At 38.8% G+C, this 20,808-nt stretch overlaps 1 protein-coding gene across 3 annotated transcripts in view; it reads left to right on the forward strand.

The window, feature by feature from the left end:
* UST (uronyl 2-sulfotransferase) overlaps positions 1-20,808 on the forward strand; it is a 149,520-nt gene that overhangs the window by 50,803 nt on the left and 77,909 nt on the right. For 2 of the 3 annotated variants that reach the window (XM_072927066.1, XM_030268195.4), the window contains exon 2: positions 5,640-5,683. The exons of the other annotated variant lie outside the window; for it this stretch is intronic. In XM_072927066.1, the coding sequence (XP_072783167.1) occupies positions 5,640-5,683 (44 nt within the window). The remainder of the gene's footprint in view (positions 1-5,639; positions 5,684-20,808) is intronic. 3 annotated transcript variants of the gene reach the window in all.

Here is a 20,808-nt window from a genome sequence, read left to right on the forward strand (position 1 = left end):
TCATTGGGTAATAAAGCAAAATTTGTCATGTTCCAGCTTCTTTCCTTCATTGTGGGCAGTCATGTAGACTGCATTGAATGTGGGTGTGGTGCTGGTTTGGTTTTGGTTTTTTGGCTGTAGGTTGGTTTTTTGTTGTTGTGGTTGGTTTTTTTGCATTTATGATTTTAAAAACTAGGAATAACCAAAATTATTTTAAAGGCAAGAAAGGAAGAAAAAAGATGTGTTGTGGAATGCTTTGAAAAATAATGTTTTGTTTTGGGTTTTTTTTTGTGGTTAAAAATGAAAATGTTTATAGGATGTTATCCTTGCACAGAGGAAACCAATTATAGGTACGCAGCTTTTTACATATGATGGAAGAAATGGCAATAAGTCACTTTGTATTCCAGTGCAGACTGGTCAGTGGGGTTTCTTACCCCTCTATGAAAACTTTCCTCTGTGAAAGCTGATGCAGCTGTGCTGACCTCAGCAATAGCAGTGTTTTCCCTCTTAGGTTTGATATGACCTGTGGGCAACATCACTCTGCTCATCTGCTAGTTTTCAAGTTGTAATTCCTAACCCCCTTCCTGCCTTTGGACCACAAAGGGCTTCAAGACATGATGACTAAGAAAGTCATATTATTTCAGATGTAGAAATATCTATGAAATTTCTAAGGGTGTCTGCTGCTTAATTGGGAGGGAAAAAGAATAAAGAAAGAAGCACAGCAGAATTTATAGTCATCTGATAACTCACTGGCACTTCAGTTTATTTTGAAAGTGCAGCTCTTAATGATTAGAGGGGCTTGGTGGGAAAATTGTTCTTCACAGTCTGATTTCCAGACCAGAAGACTCCTCAGACAGCTATTAAATTGTTACTTTCCTTTAGACGTCAGAGGGTATAAGGGATTGTTTGCCAGTAGAGGTTGCATTGGTGCCTGGAAGTTTGAGATGGTGACTGAGTGAAAAGAACAAAGGATTTTCACAAGACAAATTAAATTTGGCCGTAGCTGGACCCCAGGTCCCTTAGGCTGCTGCTTGTGGTTCCCTACAAAGGAAAACCCTGCTCCAGAAAAATCATCCAAGCTTCACATTTTTAGTGTTGGCTGTCTCTCCCTATCTTTACACAATTCTTTCCGTGGGATATTGGAATTTTTCAAGTAGAGTCACGCTGTTTCAGTTGCTATCAAAGGGTCTTCAGTTCATGCACAAGTCCATTTACTTCCTATTCCTGTACTCTCCAGTATTTTTTGAAAAGGTTTTTTTTTTCCAGAATTGCAGTTACTTTCATTATCTGTGGTTCTGAACTGTACACAGCAGTATTTGTCCTTCATCCTGGTTGACTGACCATCTTTCTCTGTTGAAACTTGGCTTACTTCAAGCAAAACCCCCACACTTCAGTGATTCCAAGAAAAAAGGAACATAACCACAAGGTTTCCCCAAAGATTTTGCATACAACCGATTCACTTAACCTCAAAGATAACGAATTATGGAAAAATTTGGACTGCCTCCATGTATTCACCATTTTCTATAATAAAGCTGACTCTTTTTTTAATCATCTCTGACAGAGTATGGAGGAGACATGTTCAGCCAGCCCAAGTGTGCTGTTGAGCATGTTTGTGGAATGCGTAATATCACTTGTTTTGAGACTTGATTATTTTGTCTGACTTGTTTCTAATGCCTTAGACTTTTCACGCTATTACAGGAAGGCAGAAAATTTCCTTTTTGAAGAGTAAATACTATTCTCCAGAGGAGAAAAAAAAAACCAAATAAACAAGCCAACTAAAATAATCTTGTTATTAGCAGACAAGAGCAATGGTATCTTTATTAAAGGAGTTGTGAGAAGTCATCCTAATACTTAAATACCATAGGTTGCTTTGGGTCAATGTACAAGGTTCTTAGTGAGGAAAATTGACTCTCTCTTCTACCACTTTGTCATTTCTACCACAGAAAGCCTCTTCTTTTCTTGTGGCATGTAGTGATGTCAAGTGCTTGTTGTCTGTGCCATAGCATATAAGAGCTGTAAAATCATGTTCTCCATCTTAGATAGCCTTGTTAATGCAATTGCAATGAACAATTGAGGTTACATACAGTACTTTTGGTATCCATTCCTAAGTCTCTGATTTTTACTGTGCAACTCTCCTATTATGTAAGGTGTTAGTAGCTGGTAGTTCATGGATTGGCTTTACCTTGTACTTTCCAATGCTGAATTTTTCTTTTGTTTTTAAACTAACCTAATTTGATATATATTGTCTAAAAAGTTGTCCTATGTGTAAAAGTGTCACCCTGTTTTAAGTTTTTAAAACTTGCAAGTACCCATCCTGGGAGTCATGCTTAAGATTTTCATGGCCTCTTGTGTTAGAAAGTCATTCTCTTTCCTTCAGGCCTTTTGCATAGGTTCACATTTTTCGTTACATTTCTACATTCCTTGAGGCTCCTGTAGTGTGCCCCCTGTTTTCCAGACAGAGGGGAATCAAGCTGAGATCTAGAATGCAGTGAACAGTGAGGGCACTGCTGGGCTTCATGGGGTTAAGGAGCTGGCTGGTGTACCTCACAGGCTGCTGCTGCACTCTATTGCAGCTGGATTTGTGGAGTTATTTTAATGTATTTTACTTAGTATATGGTATGAGTCGTGCAGCAAAGAATTTTGCTTTTATTACTAAAAAAAATTTCTCAATTAAAACTTGAAGCCAAAAGAATTCAGAACGTTAAGTTGTTGTGGCAACCTGTGGACGCTGAGATTGATTCTGCTCGTTTGTCTGAGGAGCAGAAGGAGGAGCTGTGACATGAGACAGGAGCCATCTCTGCCCATGGAGTCTGGGGCAGTGTAGGGGTGTGGGGGCTGTCCGCAGCTTTCCATCCTCTGCTCTTTGTAAGTCTGACCAGGTTTCAAATCTGTTTGAAATCTGGATGCTCTGTTTCCTTCTTCACTTGTGTTACCTGGGCAATTAGTTTCTGTCAGTTTGTAGCTTCTGAATTTGAGTAAGCTACTGCATTGAAAACAACTTTTCTAAATTGCCCATAATTCTACAATTGTCTTTTAAGTGGATACACTAGACTGTGCGAAAAAACCATTTTTATTACTAAAGACAAATCTACAAGGCGTATGTTCAAAGCTAGAGATATTTCCATGTTGTTTTGATAATTTAAAAATTTCCAAGGAAGGAGAATGCAGTCGCCATACTGAGAGCATCCATTACTGATACAGAGAGCTGAACTTAGTTATAAGCTCTTTAATTTTAAGGAATATCTCAAAAATTTTTCTGTGATATAACAGTGACACTCTTGATGCTGCACTATAAGATGCTGTGTGAACTCTTGACTAGTAATTCAAGTCCTTCTCTGCTGTGAAATTGGCTGTGATAGGTAATTGGTAAAGATAGTTAATACATATGTAGTTAATACTCCTTTTTATTTAGGTAAGCATGAATTGCATTTGTTTTGGGGAGACAAAAAAAACCCCACCTGTTACTCTTGTAACCACCTTAACACTAATTATGAAACTTAAGTTTTGCTAATTTAAAAAAAAAAAATTAGTAGTTTTCATCTAATGTTTGACTTTTCTAGTGTGTTAGCTTGTTTAGACAACAAACATCACTTTCTAGTTATGTATTAAAATGAAAAAAATTTCCTGACACAATGAGAAAACTGTAAGGAATGTTTTTATCAATAAATGCCAATCTTTCTTCTTGCCAAATTGCAAAGAGTAGAAAGCTGCTACAAAGTAGTAACAGCCTGGTTCTAGAGGAAAGGTAAATTCTGAATGAGAAGTTTTCCTTGATCTCACCCCAGATTAGGTGGGAGGAGAAATGCTTAAAAATGCTTTTTTTCAAGTCCGTGTCACTGTGTGTGGAATAGCTAACAGAAAACCAGACTGCCAACTCTTCTAGCAGTCTGGGAGCTGAATTTCTTCCCTGGCAATTAGAATCATATGAGAGGGATAGATAAAGAAATTATCCTCAATGTAGGGCATTAGCCGTATTGTCTATGGCATTAAATTAAGTCACTGGATTGTTCAAAGGGTGGGTATTTGTGTCAAATATATAGAGAGATGAGTTTCTTATATGCTTCAGAAGATGATTTGTGATTTCAGATGACCATAAAAAAAGTTACTGTTCAGACTTTTTTAATTGCACAAACTCTTCCAAGATCTGTAAAAACATGCATTGGTATTGGGACTTCCCTTTAGATGAGTTGGAAGCCTTTTGACTGAAATTTTCATGGCTTTGTAACATGCTGGAAAAACAGAGGAAAAGCAGAAAGCAAAATGCTCCTGAGATGTAATCCCAGCTTCTTGTTGTACATAGAAATTCATCATGCTGCAGCAGCAGAGGTGGTCTGCAAAGCTCTCTCTCCCCATGATGTGGTCTGGGTGGCAGCTGCCTCTCCTGAGAGTCCAGCAGGGGAATGGTGGCCGTTCCACTCAGAGCCCCCTGCTCTTCCTGCTGAAACCAGCCCCCAGCACTGGTGTGGGTGCTACTGAATATTCCACACTAAAGCTTCACCTCCTTGTCCTGTAACCATAACACTCAGACACAAACACCTTTTTCTTGCCTCCTCCATCTAGAAACCTCTGGGAAGCAAGTTTTGGCACTTGGAATAGTGAGAGGTTTGGCCAGATTGTAAAGACAAAAACCTTTTGGTTCTGAATTATGCTTTATCCCACCAGCCTGTGTTTCTGTTGCCTATTCAACACCCTAGGAGCTCATGAGCAAGGCAAGGTTTTTTAAAGTCCTCTTCCATGTGCCTTTAGGATGTCTAGTAGGTACCTGTAAAAGTAATTCTCGTACCTCATACTGATGTAAGGTTAGAACAGAGGTGTTTTTTCTGTCTTTGGTAGGAGGATGATTGAAAGGAGAGGCATATGTGGCCCAAAGGGAAATTTTGGGCTTGCTGCAAGGTTTTGTCATCTGCTGGAAAGTGTTAGGAAAGCACATGATTAATACTTTTGGAGAAGGATTTGAGAAGGGCAGTTATGGAAGACAGCCTATGTGTGGTAGGGAGTGTGTGTTTTATGTATCAGTGTGTGGTTGTAAAGAAGAGGTAAAAAGTCTGCAATTGTTCCTTTTTTATTGTAGCTAAGAAGGGTGAACTTGTTAAGAAGTTTTTATTTTTTCTGAAGCTTTTTGTCTGAATTTAACTAACATCTTGAAAAGGCAGGTGCAATTACATCAGAATATAACTCCCATTAAATCAGTGCTGTTTAGGAACAAAGAAATAGCTTGGAGGTTGGGGAAAATACAGTTGGAAGCAAGAGAAGTGAATGCTTGTCAGTTCCATCAGACCAAAATTTGACAAAGGCCTTTGATACTTGATTATTTAAGAAAACTTTCTGAAGTTAACCATGCTCACTTGCTTAAAATGTACAAGGATGCAGCTGGCAATTTTTTGTCATACAAATGATTGAATACTGATTGATTTATTAAAACTGCCTTGGGCCACGTGATTTTTTTGGTAAAATGACGATCTGCATCTAATCTTGTGTTACAAATGTAGTCACAATAAATTATTTGTTAATCGAAAAATAAAGCAGAGGGAATTTATTTTCCTTTCATTATTTGACAACACAAAACTAATGGGATAGAGATGCACTGGTTCCATGAATTGGAAAGTTTGGAAGTTGCATTGGATGGCTTTTGTTTATTTCCATCCTTCTTATTTTTGTAGGAAATTCCACTTATCTGGATGACCATGGACCACCACCTCAAAAGGTAAGCTGCTGTTATTTTATATTATCCTTATTTCTTTGGCTTTTGTTTTTAACTCATTGTGTGTTTACTTGTGTGCCAAGCACTTCTGCTGAGTTTACATCAACAGCATGTGGCCTTTCTGACTTTTTCTCACCACAGTTGTTCTCAGAAGTTTGTAACTTGGGTTAAAATGCATTAAACTAATGGAATTTTTCTCATTGAGTCAATGGGAGGCAGGGATTTAGTGGTTTTGTTTGTCAGCACTTTCATGAAAAAAACCAAGACACTGCAGTTGGAACTAATCCAGCAGGTGAAGATGACCTTTGGCTGGCAGCATTTTCTGGAACTTGTATTCTGCTGCAAAAACAATACTTGAAGCAGGTCAGTAGGATAAATTTAATGAATATGTGTCATGAGCCCTTGTTTAGGAATAAAGTTCACTGTTCCTATCATATGGGACTGTGCTGCATAAGCTTTTCCTTTGTGTCATCATGGCAACTCATGACACTTCGGGTTAGGAAGGGCATCATGATAGTTTCTTCAAGAGGAAAAAGGTGGGAGTAGGCATTTAGGGTCTCCTATTTTGTTTTTGTTGGTTTGTTCTCTAAACACAATTTTGTACTATATTGTGCCTGTCTTTCCAGCCTGTTAGAGTTCCTTTTGCACAGTGCAGACACGTGCAAATGTCTGCCTAAAAGGGCAGATTATTTCACTGATGTGGCCCAGCATGGATGATAGTGCAGCAGGTGACAGTGAATAGTTAGAGAGGGGGGGTGTGTGAATAGCCATTGCCTCTAGTGGTAGCCCCCCCTCATCTCTGTTCAGCTGACCATGAAGTCACATCCTGAGCTGCAGGCCTTGAGTTGAAGTGATCAATCACATATGTGCACCTGTGTGGTGGGACAGTTGGCTTCTGGTCAGCAGGAGGAGGATAATGTGGAAAGCAATTCCACTTAGCTTAGTTATTAGTGAAAACAGACGGGAATCTGGGTTTCTTCACTTTTTTATGGGCACCAAAATCTGCAACTTGCAGCTGATATGTCAGTATTTGTACATTGTTAAAGTTCAGATGGCTCACTTGGAGGAATGATGTACATTTGATTTTCTTCCTGTCAAGACAAATTACTCAATTACAAAAGCAAATGGATGTAGACAGAAGTGACAAAACCAACCTGTTATGTTTATCATTGCAAACATAGGACACAGGTATTCTAAGGCTAAACAAATATTTCACACTAAAATCTGTTTAGTACTCTCTGGTTCTTTTAAAATACTTTTTTTTTTTTTTTTAAATTTAGTACCAGCTGTTTCTCTTGTCCAGGAGTACAGCAGGCTGCATGAAATAAAGAATTATGTTTGTTGTGTCTCCACAGTGAGCACTCTGCTTCGAAGAATAAAGCAGTGCTTATTCCAAACCTGTATTTCTCATGCTTTTATTACCATTCAGAAATGCCAAGCTGTTCTAGTAAGGAAAAGGCTTCCGTCTGGATGAGAGTTTTTAACCTTGAAAACTTTATTCAGATTTTGTTACTTTTTCTTCAGGAATTTTGCTTTACCAATTAATGGTGCTGTGGATGGGATCCATACTCCAGTGGGCAGCAGCAATTGGACAGATTTATTCAACCCAGACACTTTTCTGTTTACATTGTGAAAATATCTTTTGCCTGTCTAAACATGTAATTCTGGGCTTTGTTCACACAGCTTTATCCAGCTAGCTCAGTTGTCTGTAGAAAGGCCAGCTGGATAGATATCTACACAATTGATTGGTTGGGTAGATACTCTTTGATTAGCTACCTGCAGTCTGTAAAGTGTGTGGGCTTCCTCACTCCTGGAAACTTGGTGAGAAGCTCAACAGAGTAACAGGTGATACAGGCTCATGTAAGTTAAAAGTATTTTGCTTTTTGAAGTATTTGCCCATGTTTCAAAAACATTGATAAAATATGGATCATTTTGATCATCCCTTGGACAAACCTGCCTATTCCTTAGTGGTTTGGATTTTTTTGTTTTGTTTTTTTATTCCTCTGATCAAAATATGGGTGGGGATTGATAGACCTCCAGATAATTCCTGGTATTTGCTTGGGGTCATGTTTTGAGCTAAGATGCTTTTGCTTTGTAAATCGCATGCATTGCGTTCTTGGCTGTGTGCAGTTATTTACCCTCTTACAGCTTCATAGCTGAACTGTGAACTCTGCGGGTGTGAGTGAAATTCACTGTAATTGTCATTATCTTTCAAGTAGCCTCCATTCACATGACTTGATAGCTGCCTTTGTTTAAACTAACAGATGGTTAAGGTCTATGCATGCTTTAATTCAACATACAAAAATGCATCAGAAAACATCAATCCTGACTTCAGCATTTAAAATATTTCATTATGAAATGCGTAAAAGCTAGAAGTGGAGATAATGAAGAACAGTGCATTGCCTGAGGTTGAAATGACTGGTAGCTAATCCAGGCAGTGTGTAGTTAGCTGTAGGGGAAGGCCACCAGCAGTTGATACGCACTGGACCGTAGCTGTTTTGCAGAGTACATTCCAGTGTTTGTAGGAAATCATATTAGTTTTGGCTCTTTGTCATGGCTAGGTGCCAGAGCTTTGGATTTTTTGAATACCCGTGTGGGTTTTTTTTTTTTTTTTCTTCCCAGTGGAAGAACTGAAAATAGCACTTGTTCTCTGAATAAGGAATTAGCATCATCACATTTCAGGAGAACAGGGTACTGGTCTGTTTTTTTCAGATAAAGGTAGCAGCAGCAATTTTCTCAGTGCAAGCAAAGAATGAAAGCCTGGCTCACTTCTGTACCTAAGCATTGCTGGTGTGGTTCTGATTCTTCCTTGAAGACCAGGTGAGCCAGCTTTTAAGGTGTTCCCTCAGTAAATGTTTACTTGACTGTTGAAGGTTAGCAGTGGTTACCCTTGCCAGTGATACGAAGGTAATGTGTCTAGGTGTGGTGGTTTGATCCTGCCTGGAGGCAGGCACCCACCAGAAGCCTCTGTCTCTCCCATCCTCAACTAGACAGGAGAGAGAAAATATAGCAGAAGGCTTATGAGCTAAGGAAAAACAGAGATTACTCACCAATTATAGTCACAGGGAAAAACAGATTCAACTTGGAGAAATTAATAATTGAATTTACTGCCAATCAAAATCAAAGTAGGATAATGAGAAGTGAAACAAATCTTAAAACACCCTTCCCTCTTCTTTCCTCCCTTCCACACTTAACTTTATTCCCAGTTCCCTACCTCTTCCCCACCAGCAGCACAGGGAAGCAGGGAGTGGGGATTAGAAACATGTTGTTTCTGCCTCTGCTTCCTCCTCAGGGAGAGGAGGCCTTTCCCCTCTCCAGTGCACAATCCCATGGGAGACAGTTCTCCATGAACGTCTCCAGCATGAGTCCTTGCCACAGGCTTCAGTTCTTCATGAACTGCTTGAATGTGGATTCCATTCACAGGGTGCAGTTCTTCAGGAACAGACTGATCCAGTCAGCATGGGACTCCCATGGAGTCACTAAGTGCTGCTCTTCTCTCCATGAGTCAAAGTGTCCTTCCAGGAACCTCCATGGGCTTCTCTGTGGACCTCCATGGGCTCCAGGAGCACGGCTGCTTCACTATGGTCTTCATAATGGGCTGCAGGGGAATCTCATCTTGGGCACCTGGAGAACTGCCTCCCCCTCTTTCTTCACATACTTTGCTGACTGCAGGGCTGTTCCTCTCACACATTTTCATGCCTCTTTTCTCTGGCCACAAATTACTTCTGTGAAATAACATTTTTTCCTTCTTAAAAATATGTTATCTCAGAGACAGTACTACCATTCCTGGTTGGCTTGGCCTTGGCCAGCAGTGGGCCTGTCTAGGAGTCAGCTGGTGTTGGATTCATTGGACATGGGGGAAATGTCTGGCAGCTTCTCACAGAAGCCATTCCTGTAGTCCCCTTAGCAGTAGCAGAACACCTAGTACACAAACATAGTCTGCTCTTCTTTGGTCCTTAGGCACCAAAGACTTCAGAAGATTGACTAATCCTAGACTTTTCAAGAGTTCTGAGACAGATTTATGTGTGCTTCTCTGCAGGTAGATGCAACCTCCAGTAGCCCTAGCACACCTCTGTTGTTTCTGGTGTAAGTATGTGACAGATAAAAAAGAAATGCAGTTGAGCAAAACAGCCACTGCTGGTGGTTCTACACTGCCAGTGAAACCAGTGAAAGTTGACTCTTTCCTATTTCAAATCTCTATATCACTTCCTCCTGGCTTTTTTTTTTTTTTTTTAGATAAGTGCCTGAAAAATGTAAATTTTAAAAGATTTGCAACATGATAATTTGTTTATCCTTTTTCTGTAGATTGGTGTTTAATTGATGCCTTTAAGATGACGCTAGCTTGGTTTTCAAAAACACCTTTAACATAGATCTTCATTAATGGCTGATGGTGTTCACTGGATATAATTCACATCTGAGCATTTCTGCAAATAAAGTGGGTGTATTTTGTTCCAGTATTTAGACCAGCTATTTCCTTATCAAATCCTCCCAAGATGTTTTTGTTCCATCCAAGATGGTGAAACTTGCCTTGGAGGACAAATGATACAAACTTTATCAGACCTACATTTGTTCTTGATTGAAAACTTTTCCCTGAGATCTTGGCAAGAGCATCAAGATATGTCCATTTTTCGGTAGAGATGACATATATATTTGGGGGGGAGCTGTGCACATAGCTTACACATAAATTACACTGAAGTAGTCTATTCTCCTTTTCTTGGTGGTTTTCCCTTGGGATGCCTGTCATAGACCCAGCGTATCTTTTGGCAATTGTTTAGATGTCAGCAAAACACTATGCTTAGCATGTGTGACAGTGCTTCAAAGCTTTAAATGAATACAAAAATGGATGGGGGATCAGGATCAGGTCAAAATGAACCTAAGAGGCATACTCAAAATAAATTTTATCTGATTTTATTGGTCAATAAAGTGGAAAGTGGGTAAGTACTCTTTTCACCATTCTTTCCATTCACCATTACTCAGCTAGTAATTATGTGCTAATTGTTCTTGTTTTTCTTATGAAGCAAGACTATCAGAGCATAATAGAATAGACCATATACCATAGCATAATAGAATCATTTGGAAAAGACCTCTAAGATCATCAAGTCCAATTGTTAATTTAGCCAACACCGTGTTCACCACTATGGGAAAAGGTAGCAGAATCCTTGCCTGGTCTTTGGTGTATCATACTATACCCAGTCCTAGTCACTCTCCATTGTCAACTAGATTATTTATTCTTTTTTAACTATAAATCTTACTAAAAGATTATTTCAGCATTGGCTGCTTTACACTGAATTTTATGTTCATCAGATTTATGCCAGTTTTATTTTTTCCTAGTATTTTGATAGCAGCATTAAGATAATGGCCAAGAGCTGTGTATTTTTTTTTTTTTAGTTTTGATTATTTATTTTTAGTGGATACTTCATGTTTCATTTGAACTAATGTTTTAGTTCTAGACATCCCTTATGAGAACATGGTTTTAACCCTTCAGCCCTCTACAGTTTGCTTGATTTAATGCCAACCAAAGAAACAAAGAATCAATTAAAAAAAAGCAACAACAACAAAACAACAAACTCCACAACACTTAGAAGCAAGCAAGATTTGTTTTCTTTTAGGCATATGCTTACTAGGGATTTTAAGAGCCTGAATAGTAGTGTGTTGTTTTTGATAGAGTTGAAACTGTGTGTTTAGCTTGAATTGAAAAATGGGTGGATAATATTTAAAGTAATCCTTCCAGGGCAGGTTGGGAAAGATTTTAGATAAAAAATATTCTATCCTTCTTATAAAGGAAGAGTTGATATTATTGTGCAATGTACAAATTTTCAGCTAGCAAAAATCATCAGAATTTAGCAACACTAAAATAGAGTAAGTAATTTCCTATAGTTACCAGACTTAGTACCTGGCTGATAAAATACGAAGAGAGAATTCACTAAGTGCCTTTACCACAAAGATCCCTTTTATAGTTTGAAGCAGTTTTACAGTAAAACTGAGCTTTTAGGCCTAGTACAGTCAATAAAATACTGTGATTTTAAAAACCCATAAAGCATTTCTCCACTTCCCTCAGTTTACTAGAAGCAGTGTGTTGTGGTTTAACCCAGCCAGCAACCAAGCCCCACACAGCAATCTCCCACCAGTGGGACTGGGGAGAAAATGGGAAGGATAAAAGGTAGAAAACTCATGAGCTGAGATAGAGACAGTTTAATAGGGAAATCAAAAGCCACACACACAAGCAAAGCAAAGCAGGGGATTAATTCACTGCTTCCCACAGGCAGGCAGGTGTTCAGCCACCTACAGGAGAGCGGGGCCCCATCACACTTAACAGCAACTTAGGGAGCCAAATCCTGTCACTCCAAACATCCCCCCTTCCTCCTTCTTCTCCCCACTTTATATACTGAACATGATGTCACATGGTCTGGAACATCCCTTTGGATATCCCAGTTTGGCTCAGCTATCCAGCTGTATCTCCTTGCAATTCCCAGGCACCCCCAATCTACTTGCCAAAAGAAAAGCACAAAAGACCTTGGCTCTGTGTAAGGCCTGGTCAGCAATAACAAAAAGTCTCTATATTAGAATACCTCTATATTTGTTCTGTATTCAGCACAAATCCAAAACTAGCCACTGTAAGGAAAATTAACTCTACCGTAGCTGAAACTAGCACACAGTATAAAATATTTGTTGGAGAATTGGTTTATGTTATTTTTAAACTGTGTTTTCATTCCTTCTAAATGACAGTATCTCAAGGGAAGAAAAATCTGGTTTTTACAGAGCATTTTCCCATTGTCTGTTATTCATAATTCTTCAGCAGTCCTGCTGAAGCAGGTGGTGAATGATACAGTACTATAATAGTATGGAGATATATCCAAAAGCTGGAATTGAATCTCTACTATTAAGCATTAATTAGATCATAAAAATACATGAATTATACTGGAGCACTAATTTGTTTGTTTTGTTCAATTTAATTTATTGCTCAAGAATCTTAAGGATAAAACAATTACTTGATGACATGATTTATCAAAATAGAGATGATTACTTACTTTCTAATACATCTTCTGTTTATAGCATATCAGAAAGCTGTTGATATGGGGAGGCTGACTGATCATAAATGGAAGTACAGAGAGACTTGGGAAATTAAAACCAGATTGCCTGTCACAAGAAGATAAATCTGTGAGGGTTACTGTGCATGCTGATGTCCTGCAAAAATTTAAACAGTAGTGAGCTGGGTTTTTATTAAGCCTGATATTTGCAGCCTTTAAATTTTGAAAGACTTAGACAGCAGGTATGCAGGTTTTGTGACTACTGCAGTAGTCTGTAGTTTTCATCTAATTTCAAAGATGCTTGGAAAATAGTTTGCATTTTGTTTGGTACTTTAATTGTAATGCTGTGTGTATGGTTAAAGGTGAATCTTGCTTATCTCTGGTATTAACATAGCAGCTTACCCAGTGTTACCCAAAATAGAAAAATTCTAATATCACCAAATTTGCAACCTATAGGTTTTGTTCTGTGTCACACACTGTACCTAAAAAAAGTCCACAAGGCATAACTACCATTTCTGAAGCTAGTAAAATTCTGTGCTTTCACTGAAATTTAGGACATAATCAATTCTGAAATCATCTTTGTTCACCTACAAATAATCTGTGTAGATTGTTACACAGCACATGAATATCTCTTAGAGATTACAGTTTTAGATTTCCAGCTGTCTAGTACATTCCTCTCTTCTTTTCCTTCTTTCCTTGATAGGAAGGTATTCATAAAATAGCATAGCATATGAGAAGGTCATGGCAACTCAATCATAACCACATTCATTATCTTTTTTATTAGGAAGTGCTGGATTATAATACCAAAGTCCAACTGCAGCTGGGTCTGGATGACCTAAACCTTCAGTGGAAAAACAAAAATATGCCATTCTGCATATTTTCAGTGACAATTTGATCTTTTGAGTGACAAATTAATTTGGCTAATCTTGCTGAGCCTTGAGACTCCATTGAGTATCACTCAGGTTTCTACCACCAGTCTTATATTTGTTAATGGTATTCTTAAATCCTGAACTAAAATGATTTTCCTCGCTCTGATGTGTGAATGAAAAAAAATCTGAAACTTGGGATGCTGGAAAGTCTTACAAAACTGAAAAAACAACCACCAAATAAGAATTCTAGTAGAATTTTGAAAGCCTTGTGATTTTGAAGGTAAGCTGGTAGGTCCTTCTACTCAGGCTTTAAGAAAAGATAAAGTTTAGTTCAGGAAACTGCAAATAGCAGTGAAGCACTCTGATAAGGGCCATGAGTTTTAATCAGATATGAGATTGTGAATGTGCCTACGTGTGGTCAAAAGCAGAGTCAAAACATCAGGCAGGAAGAAGTCAGTGTGAGAGTGGCAGTATCAGGGTGATTAAGGTGAAGGAGGAGTTTGGGCAAGGTAGTTATCAGGACTGCACCTACAGCATCCTGATGTCCTGGAGGAGTGTGGAGGCCTTTGTGGCTGGCACTACTGGGGATTTTCAGTAGATGCAAGGAGAGCCAGCCTCCATCTGTTAAAATGTAAATGTCAGCAGGAATGAGGTTTGGTTTTCCTCTGGTCAAGTCAGATTAATAATTTCAAAGTGCAGAAAAGTGAAATGGGGGCACTTGATGCTGGGCCTCCTCTGTTGCTGACTCTGTTGTTCCATCTTCAGCACCACAAGATCCGTTTGTGATGTAGGATATGGCTTGTGGTCTGTAAGGGAAAGTAATTTGAGTAATTTTAGTGATTTAGTGAGGGCATTTGAGTAATTTTAGTGATTTCTGCTGGAAGAGTTGGCTAGCAGCATGTTGTCCTTCCTGTAGGTGCTTCTTGGTGTTACTTCCAGGTAAAGAGACCATGCCATGAACTAGATTTGAATCTATTACCTGCAGGAGCTGTGAAGGAACTCTCCTTGAGTTCCTGCAGGCATGCAGAGCAAGAGCACCTCAGAGACAGCTCACTGGTAATGAGCGTGTGGGTTACAGTCCAGCAGAACTGGCCTGTTTTACAAAATTAAAATCCAATTATGGCTATAAACAGCCTTTCTTTCATAGTGTGATTGGTTGATGAAATGTCTGTGCAAAGTACAGTGGAAAAGACAAGCATGCTAGAGACTAAAATTGAGTGTGGAGTTACTGAAAGGGAGCCTAAAGTAAAGGGCAAACTGAAACACAGCATGACATCCTTGGTAATGGTGAAGCTGAGTTGCTGCACTAGCTGCAGCCCAATCAATAGTCAACCACAATAGCTACCAAAGAGTTAAACCTTAATGTGAAGAAAGACAAGTGCATACAGAGGAATAAATTATTCAATCTACCATTCACCACGTTCAAATGCAGTATTATTGGCTCCCAGGTTGAATTTATGAATATTGCATTGGAAGGATAGAAACAAGAGTAAGGTAGTGAGGTTAGTTAAAGGAATGCCCCAGTGCTGTGAAGTGTTACAAAAAGTTTTAAAACCAGGCTTAGTTACTTAATATCTCTCATTTCACAAGTATCCAATATAAACATGTGGGTTGGATGTGATAGGATTTACTACTTAAACAGAGAGTAACTGTGCTAGTGTGTTCTGAGCACATCACAGAACGTACAAAACCCTTGGCTCCGAGGGAAAAACAACAGTTTTAAACTTTACAGTTCCAAGATACATATTACGTGATGCTGCTCTGAAGTTAAAATCAGTCTTGCACAAATTCTGCAGCTTAAGGGGTTTTTGATGTGTTAAACCTTCCAGTGGAAAATGGGGTAATTAAAGTGACACTAAAATTCTTAACCTACTTGAACTCATGCTAGTTCTCTCAACATATATCAGTATCATATTCTTAGATAATTTGTCTCCTTTATCTTCTTATGAGGTAGGTGCCTACCAGAAAGATAACTTCCACAATGTGATTAACTTAAAATTAGATAACTTCCACAATGTGATTAACTTTAAAAAGAGATAAATACACTGCTTTTCATAAGAAAGCTAATGAGGGTCTTCCAGTTATTCTTTTGTACTCTGCATTCACTCATGTAGAGTAAAGAAAAAGAGCAATAGCTTTGTTCTGCATCCCTCTGCATCTATAGTAGTGACAATGCCATATTCTTTGGTTCTTCTAAATTCTAGCCTGAGATGTATTAAAAAGAGATGTCTCCAAGACATGAACAATAACTGTTTCATTCTCCTTGGCCCCAGGGAGACAAGATATAGCACTGTATCTGATTTTGGCCCCAAAAAGTTGCAAACTGCAGAGGAAAGAAGAAGAGGTTGAAAGGTATGCTGTGTTAAGAAGGACCAAAAGGAAAAGTTTTTATTAATCTAGAGGTGATGGTTGTACCCTATCCCAAAGCAATTATCCATTTCATAGGGTGAGTCCCTGTCACCTGCTTCATCCCTAAAAGGAGCTGGAACTGAGCTGCTATCACTTAAGTGAGTGCTGCTGAGTGATGAAAGCCAGGAGTGCCACTCACACCTCCAGGGGCTGCCGAATATCAGTGAGTACCTGCAAGTGCTGAGTGAACAGAGCGTGGGCTCTCTACCAGCCTGTTTGACTTCATACACATGTGCCAGGTTTGAATGTTGCTATGTTGCTGTAGCTTCACATGCCTGAAATGAAGCTGGTTCTGCACTCCTGTGGTGTGGGGAGTCTTGTGCAGCAGATTGGAGGTGCAGGGGTTTTGCTCTTCTGCAACCTGTTGTTGTAGACAAATAAATCAGGTGTAAGGTATAAGATGAGCAAACCCAAATGTGGTGACAAGATGAATCCAAAACTTTGAACATTAGAAACAGGATCTTTGACCTTTTCTTTGTAACTTTCCCAGGTTGTTATTAATGTGATTGTTGTTTATGTAGCCACAGTATCTTCTAATAGGACCTGATTGGAGACTTAATGGGGATACTTTACTTGGGTCTTTTTAGATTTGTAAATGTGCAGTGCTTCTTCACAGGAAAATTACTGCAAGTTTTGATCTTGGCTACAGAAATCTCTCTTGTGGGACACATCAGGGACCGTAGGCTTTGGCAGACACTTCATAGTAATGCTTTTCTTTAGTCTTAATAAATTTGAAGACTGTCTACAACCAAGTTTCCTTTTGCTGCTGGTGCTCCGTGCTTATGTTTTCAATTTAGCTTGGTACTTAGGGATGTTGAGCCATTAGAGAACACATTTTAACTTAGTCTTCCAAATATGTCATCTGTCTAACAGATGAAATACATTGTTTGTGGTGGGGGGGGGGGAGGAAGTCACCCTTTTTCAATTAAATTCGTTTCCTAATGAGAATTCAACAGATGAATATTCTGTTTCTTCTTCTGCCTTATTTTCAATGCTCTGCTGCAGCTATATGGCATTTAAACTTTGAAAACAAACAAATTTAATTTTTGCCTTTTCTTGTGGTTTCTGGTGTATTTTCAGTGACCCATAGAAATGACGATGGTGTCTGGTCTGCTTTAGAGTTGATTAATTCAAAAAGATTGTCTCTGTCTAGCTTCCCTACACTCCACAGGTGAATGTTTATATAACTGGAACTGTGTGGTTTAGATAGGGATGCAGGATTCTAGATTCTAGCTAGTAATATATTTTGTTTACTGCATTGTTCATTCTTCAGTCACGTTTTCTGCTGACATAACTTTGTGTTAGCAACTTTTCATTGTGAGTGCTTTAAAAGTGAACAAGTTGATACTTGTTTGAAATGAGATTTCTGAGCAGCAATTCCTGAACTTAATTTTGGAAGGCTGTCTCTTAGTAGCCTTTGAGTTTGTCTTTAAAGACCATGGCAGACTTGTGAAAATCTTCAGTTAAAAAGAATATCCAGTGTATCTAAGAAGATATTAAAGCTGATGACTGCATTATCTGATCTGTCATCATGAAATCCACAATGTGAAAACAGATATTTTCTGAAAATCATAGAAGATTAACTAAAAATTTAATGCATGGTGGGTAACAAAATTCTGGAACAAGTTGTGTAAGAAATTTTTCAGGCAGCATGGAAGGATGTGCCTTCTAATGCCACATGTAATTTTTGGGGACAGTGGAGAAAGAAGAGAGGTACTGGAGAGAAATGGACTGCTGACTGCTCTCAGGTTTGTAGTTACCTTATGTAATTGTAGTTACCTCCTCTCATGAGTCAAAAGGGCCATTCCTTTGACCAATTAAGCCACTTTTAAAATTTTTATAATTCTGTCTTAGTTGGACAGGAAAAGAAAATGAAGAGGCTGGACTGGGAAGGTGTAATGCTGTATAAAGATATGCCAGCAAATGTTTAATTGTTTCCACAGTCTTATCTGTACTTCCTGTGTTGGTTGGCCTTATTCACCTGATTAACATGGAGCACTGCCTGACCCCAGGGTAGTGTCAGCTCAGAAAGGAGAAGCCAGTTCTGGCATCCGTTTCTGGCCCCATTTCTGTGGAAGGACACAGGTCACTGACTTGCAGAAGTTGTGAATATAATATCCACTACACTGCTTCCTGAAGTGAGTCAGACACTGATGCCTGGGCAGCTTGTACCTGGATTGGCAGATTTTTGGCAAATGGGCAAAATTGTACTGGATTTGTCTCAGTAAAAGTGGAGATTTAGGCCTACGAGTGAATCTCTACATCATTGACACTACAAGTAATTTTCCAGCCTAATTTTTTTTTTTAATGGTGCAAAGATTTATCTGTAGACAAGGCCCCCACTGAAGATGAAAGGCTGGGCTTTTATCAGATTATGTGTTGAATGGCTCCCTTTCTGAGACTGGCAGACCTCTCTGCAGAGGTACTTGACAGTCATTTTCTGCAGTGCAAGTTTGTTTGGGACTAAACTTGCTTTTTTTCTTGATTTCATTTCATAATGGTTCTTCACATCTTTAACTATGAAACAAAAGAAAGAAACCTGTTTGAACTGACATGTAAATTGTCATATAACTTTCCAAACCTTTGGAGAGAGTTGTTGTAATTATACTGTGGGTTTTACTTTTTTATGGCTGTAAGTGCTAATTTGTGTAACTCCAAAGTGAATTATATGTTTGAATTGTTTATATTACCTCTGGGCTTTCTTGCAGTGCTCAATAGAGTCACTCTGCAATTATTTTGCAGTTGTCTATATTGTTACATGAATATCAAGTTGCCAGAGCATCATCTCAGCAGTTAGTCAGTCTACATGATACCTACTGTTAGGTAGTAAGTAATAATAAAATGTAATTCAATTAGCATTTTGTAAATATCCAACTGCTGTTTTTCACCTTGTTTCTACTAATACACTTACAAATGCCTTCTCTTCCACCATCTCTTATATTGTCTGAGTGTCTTGTGAGTATCATGAGGGGGAAAAGAAACTTCTCTGGAGAAGTTTTCAATTTCTTGCATTTTTAGTTTTGCCTGATACAAACTCATGGCTTTGGAAGTGGTATTTTTTCTCCTCAGAAATAACTTCAACATTTCAACATAAATACAGAAAGCAGATTTGCAGCATCCTGAGGGAACTGCTCATGCTAAGCAAATACTTGCTTGTACACCAAAAGCCTGTGTACTGCATGGCTTTGTGCACTGGACACACCCTTTGGGGCACTGGGGTGTGATAAGTGCGATGGTGACGTAAATGGACGAAACATGAGCAGAGTCTCAGGAGCGCATCCCAAAAGCCAACCACACTCAGCAGTGCTGCAAGGGAAGTTTTGGTTACCACTCACGATTGTTCTTTGGAAGTGAGCTTTGAGCTGCAGCATTTATCTTGAATCTTGTCCAGTTAGACCTAGGTGCACTCACTGTGTACTGAAACAAGGCATTGTAATACCAAAATACCAAAATTGGTCTCCTTTAAGCTAAACAAGTGTCTGAAAATAAAAGCTCTTTGTTTCAGGTTCCTTTATCTGCAGTGAGTATTTGCTGTGGTGTCTTTTTGGGGGTTACCATGGTTATTGTTTGTGTGCAGAACAGAATTGTGCTACTAGGAAGGTGAGAAACAAATGTGAGAACTGGCCAAATTCAGTAACTACTGTCATTTTTCCAAGCTGACAAAGTTGTTTGCATTTAGAATAGAGAATTTACAAAGGCCTCCTTTAATTTTATCTAGTTTTTAAATAATTGCTTTTATAAGATTCACCCAGAGTTACTGGATAATCCAGTCAAGGATTTAATTAGAACTTGAGTGTAATCTGTATGCAGTAAAATTGTACTCGACTGAAGTACCAGTAAACAAAAAAAATTGCTCACTGTCGTGCCTAGTCCAAACTGCTAGGAAAATCAAAGCAGTTAATAATTAGGAAGCATTTAAAAATATTTCTGGAACTCTAAAAACTCTCATAATTAATCTAATTTCTGGGATGCTAGGCAAACATATAGTGTATGTGCTCTTGCTCCTTCACTGACACTTGTCAGCATCTACTTATCGTGTCTCTTGAAGGCTTTCACTTACTTACACGGCAGAGTATTCCAAAAGCATATGTGTAAGCAGAGGAGTAATTCCAAGCCCACAAGTTGCAGTGATGTGCGGGTGGTGCTGCAGGACTGTGACAAGTAGTGATGCTAGTGTTTGTTATGCAAAGAAGTGAACCAGAAAGGGGACAATCCAGAATAGGGCTTGTGTTATCTTTCATTATGGTGTGATAATCAGCATAATAAAATGTGTTCCAATGTTAACCTTTCAGACACCATTAACATAGTTTTGGGAAAGGTTAGCTACAGCTGTAGCACAGAGATGTTAAATTCATCACCTCTGGAGTTCTCTAATAATTGAGGCTGAGATTTTGCATTTCATAGGAAGCAAGGCTTCTGAAGGAAAGACTGATGAAGAAATATGGGGACTCTGTTTCTCCCAGAAAATGATATAAAAATGTTACAAAATAGTAAGACTTACTGCATTGTGTGTAGATTGTACAGGCCTTGAGAGCCCCTTTGCTTGCTGAATCAGCAGATGGAATGTCCTGCAACTTGGAAAGTTTAACTGAGGCCATGATCACCCAATACTTACTCCTTCCCAGGGTAATGGCCTCCACATTTATGTTGCAGTGCAGGATATCCTGAACATTGCAACCAGTAACAGCAGTAATGTTCATTTGGTCATGAAATGCAACACTGAGAACAAAGTGCCAGTAGCTTCCCATTAAATATAAAGGAATACAGATTTTTCCCTTTTTTTTTTTTTACTTTCTGTTTGGCAGTTCTCTTTGAAAGTAGT

This window comes from Taeniopygia guttata, chromosome 3 (genome assembly GCF_048771995.1).
Source record: "Taeniopygia guttata chromosome 3, bTaeGut7.mat, whole genome shotgun sequence".
In the NCBI taxonomy this organism is placed as follows: Eukaryota; Metazoa; Chordata; class Aves; order Passeriformes; family Estrildidae; genus Taeniopygia; species Taeniopygia guttata.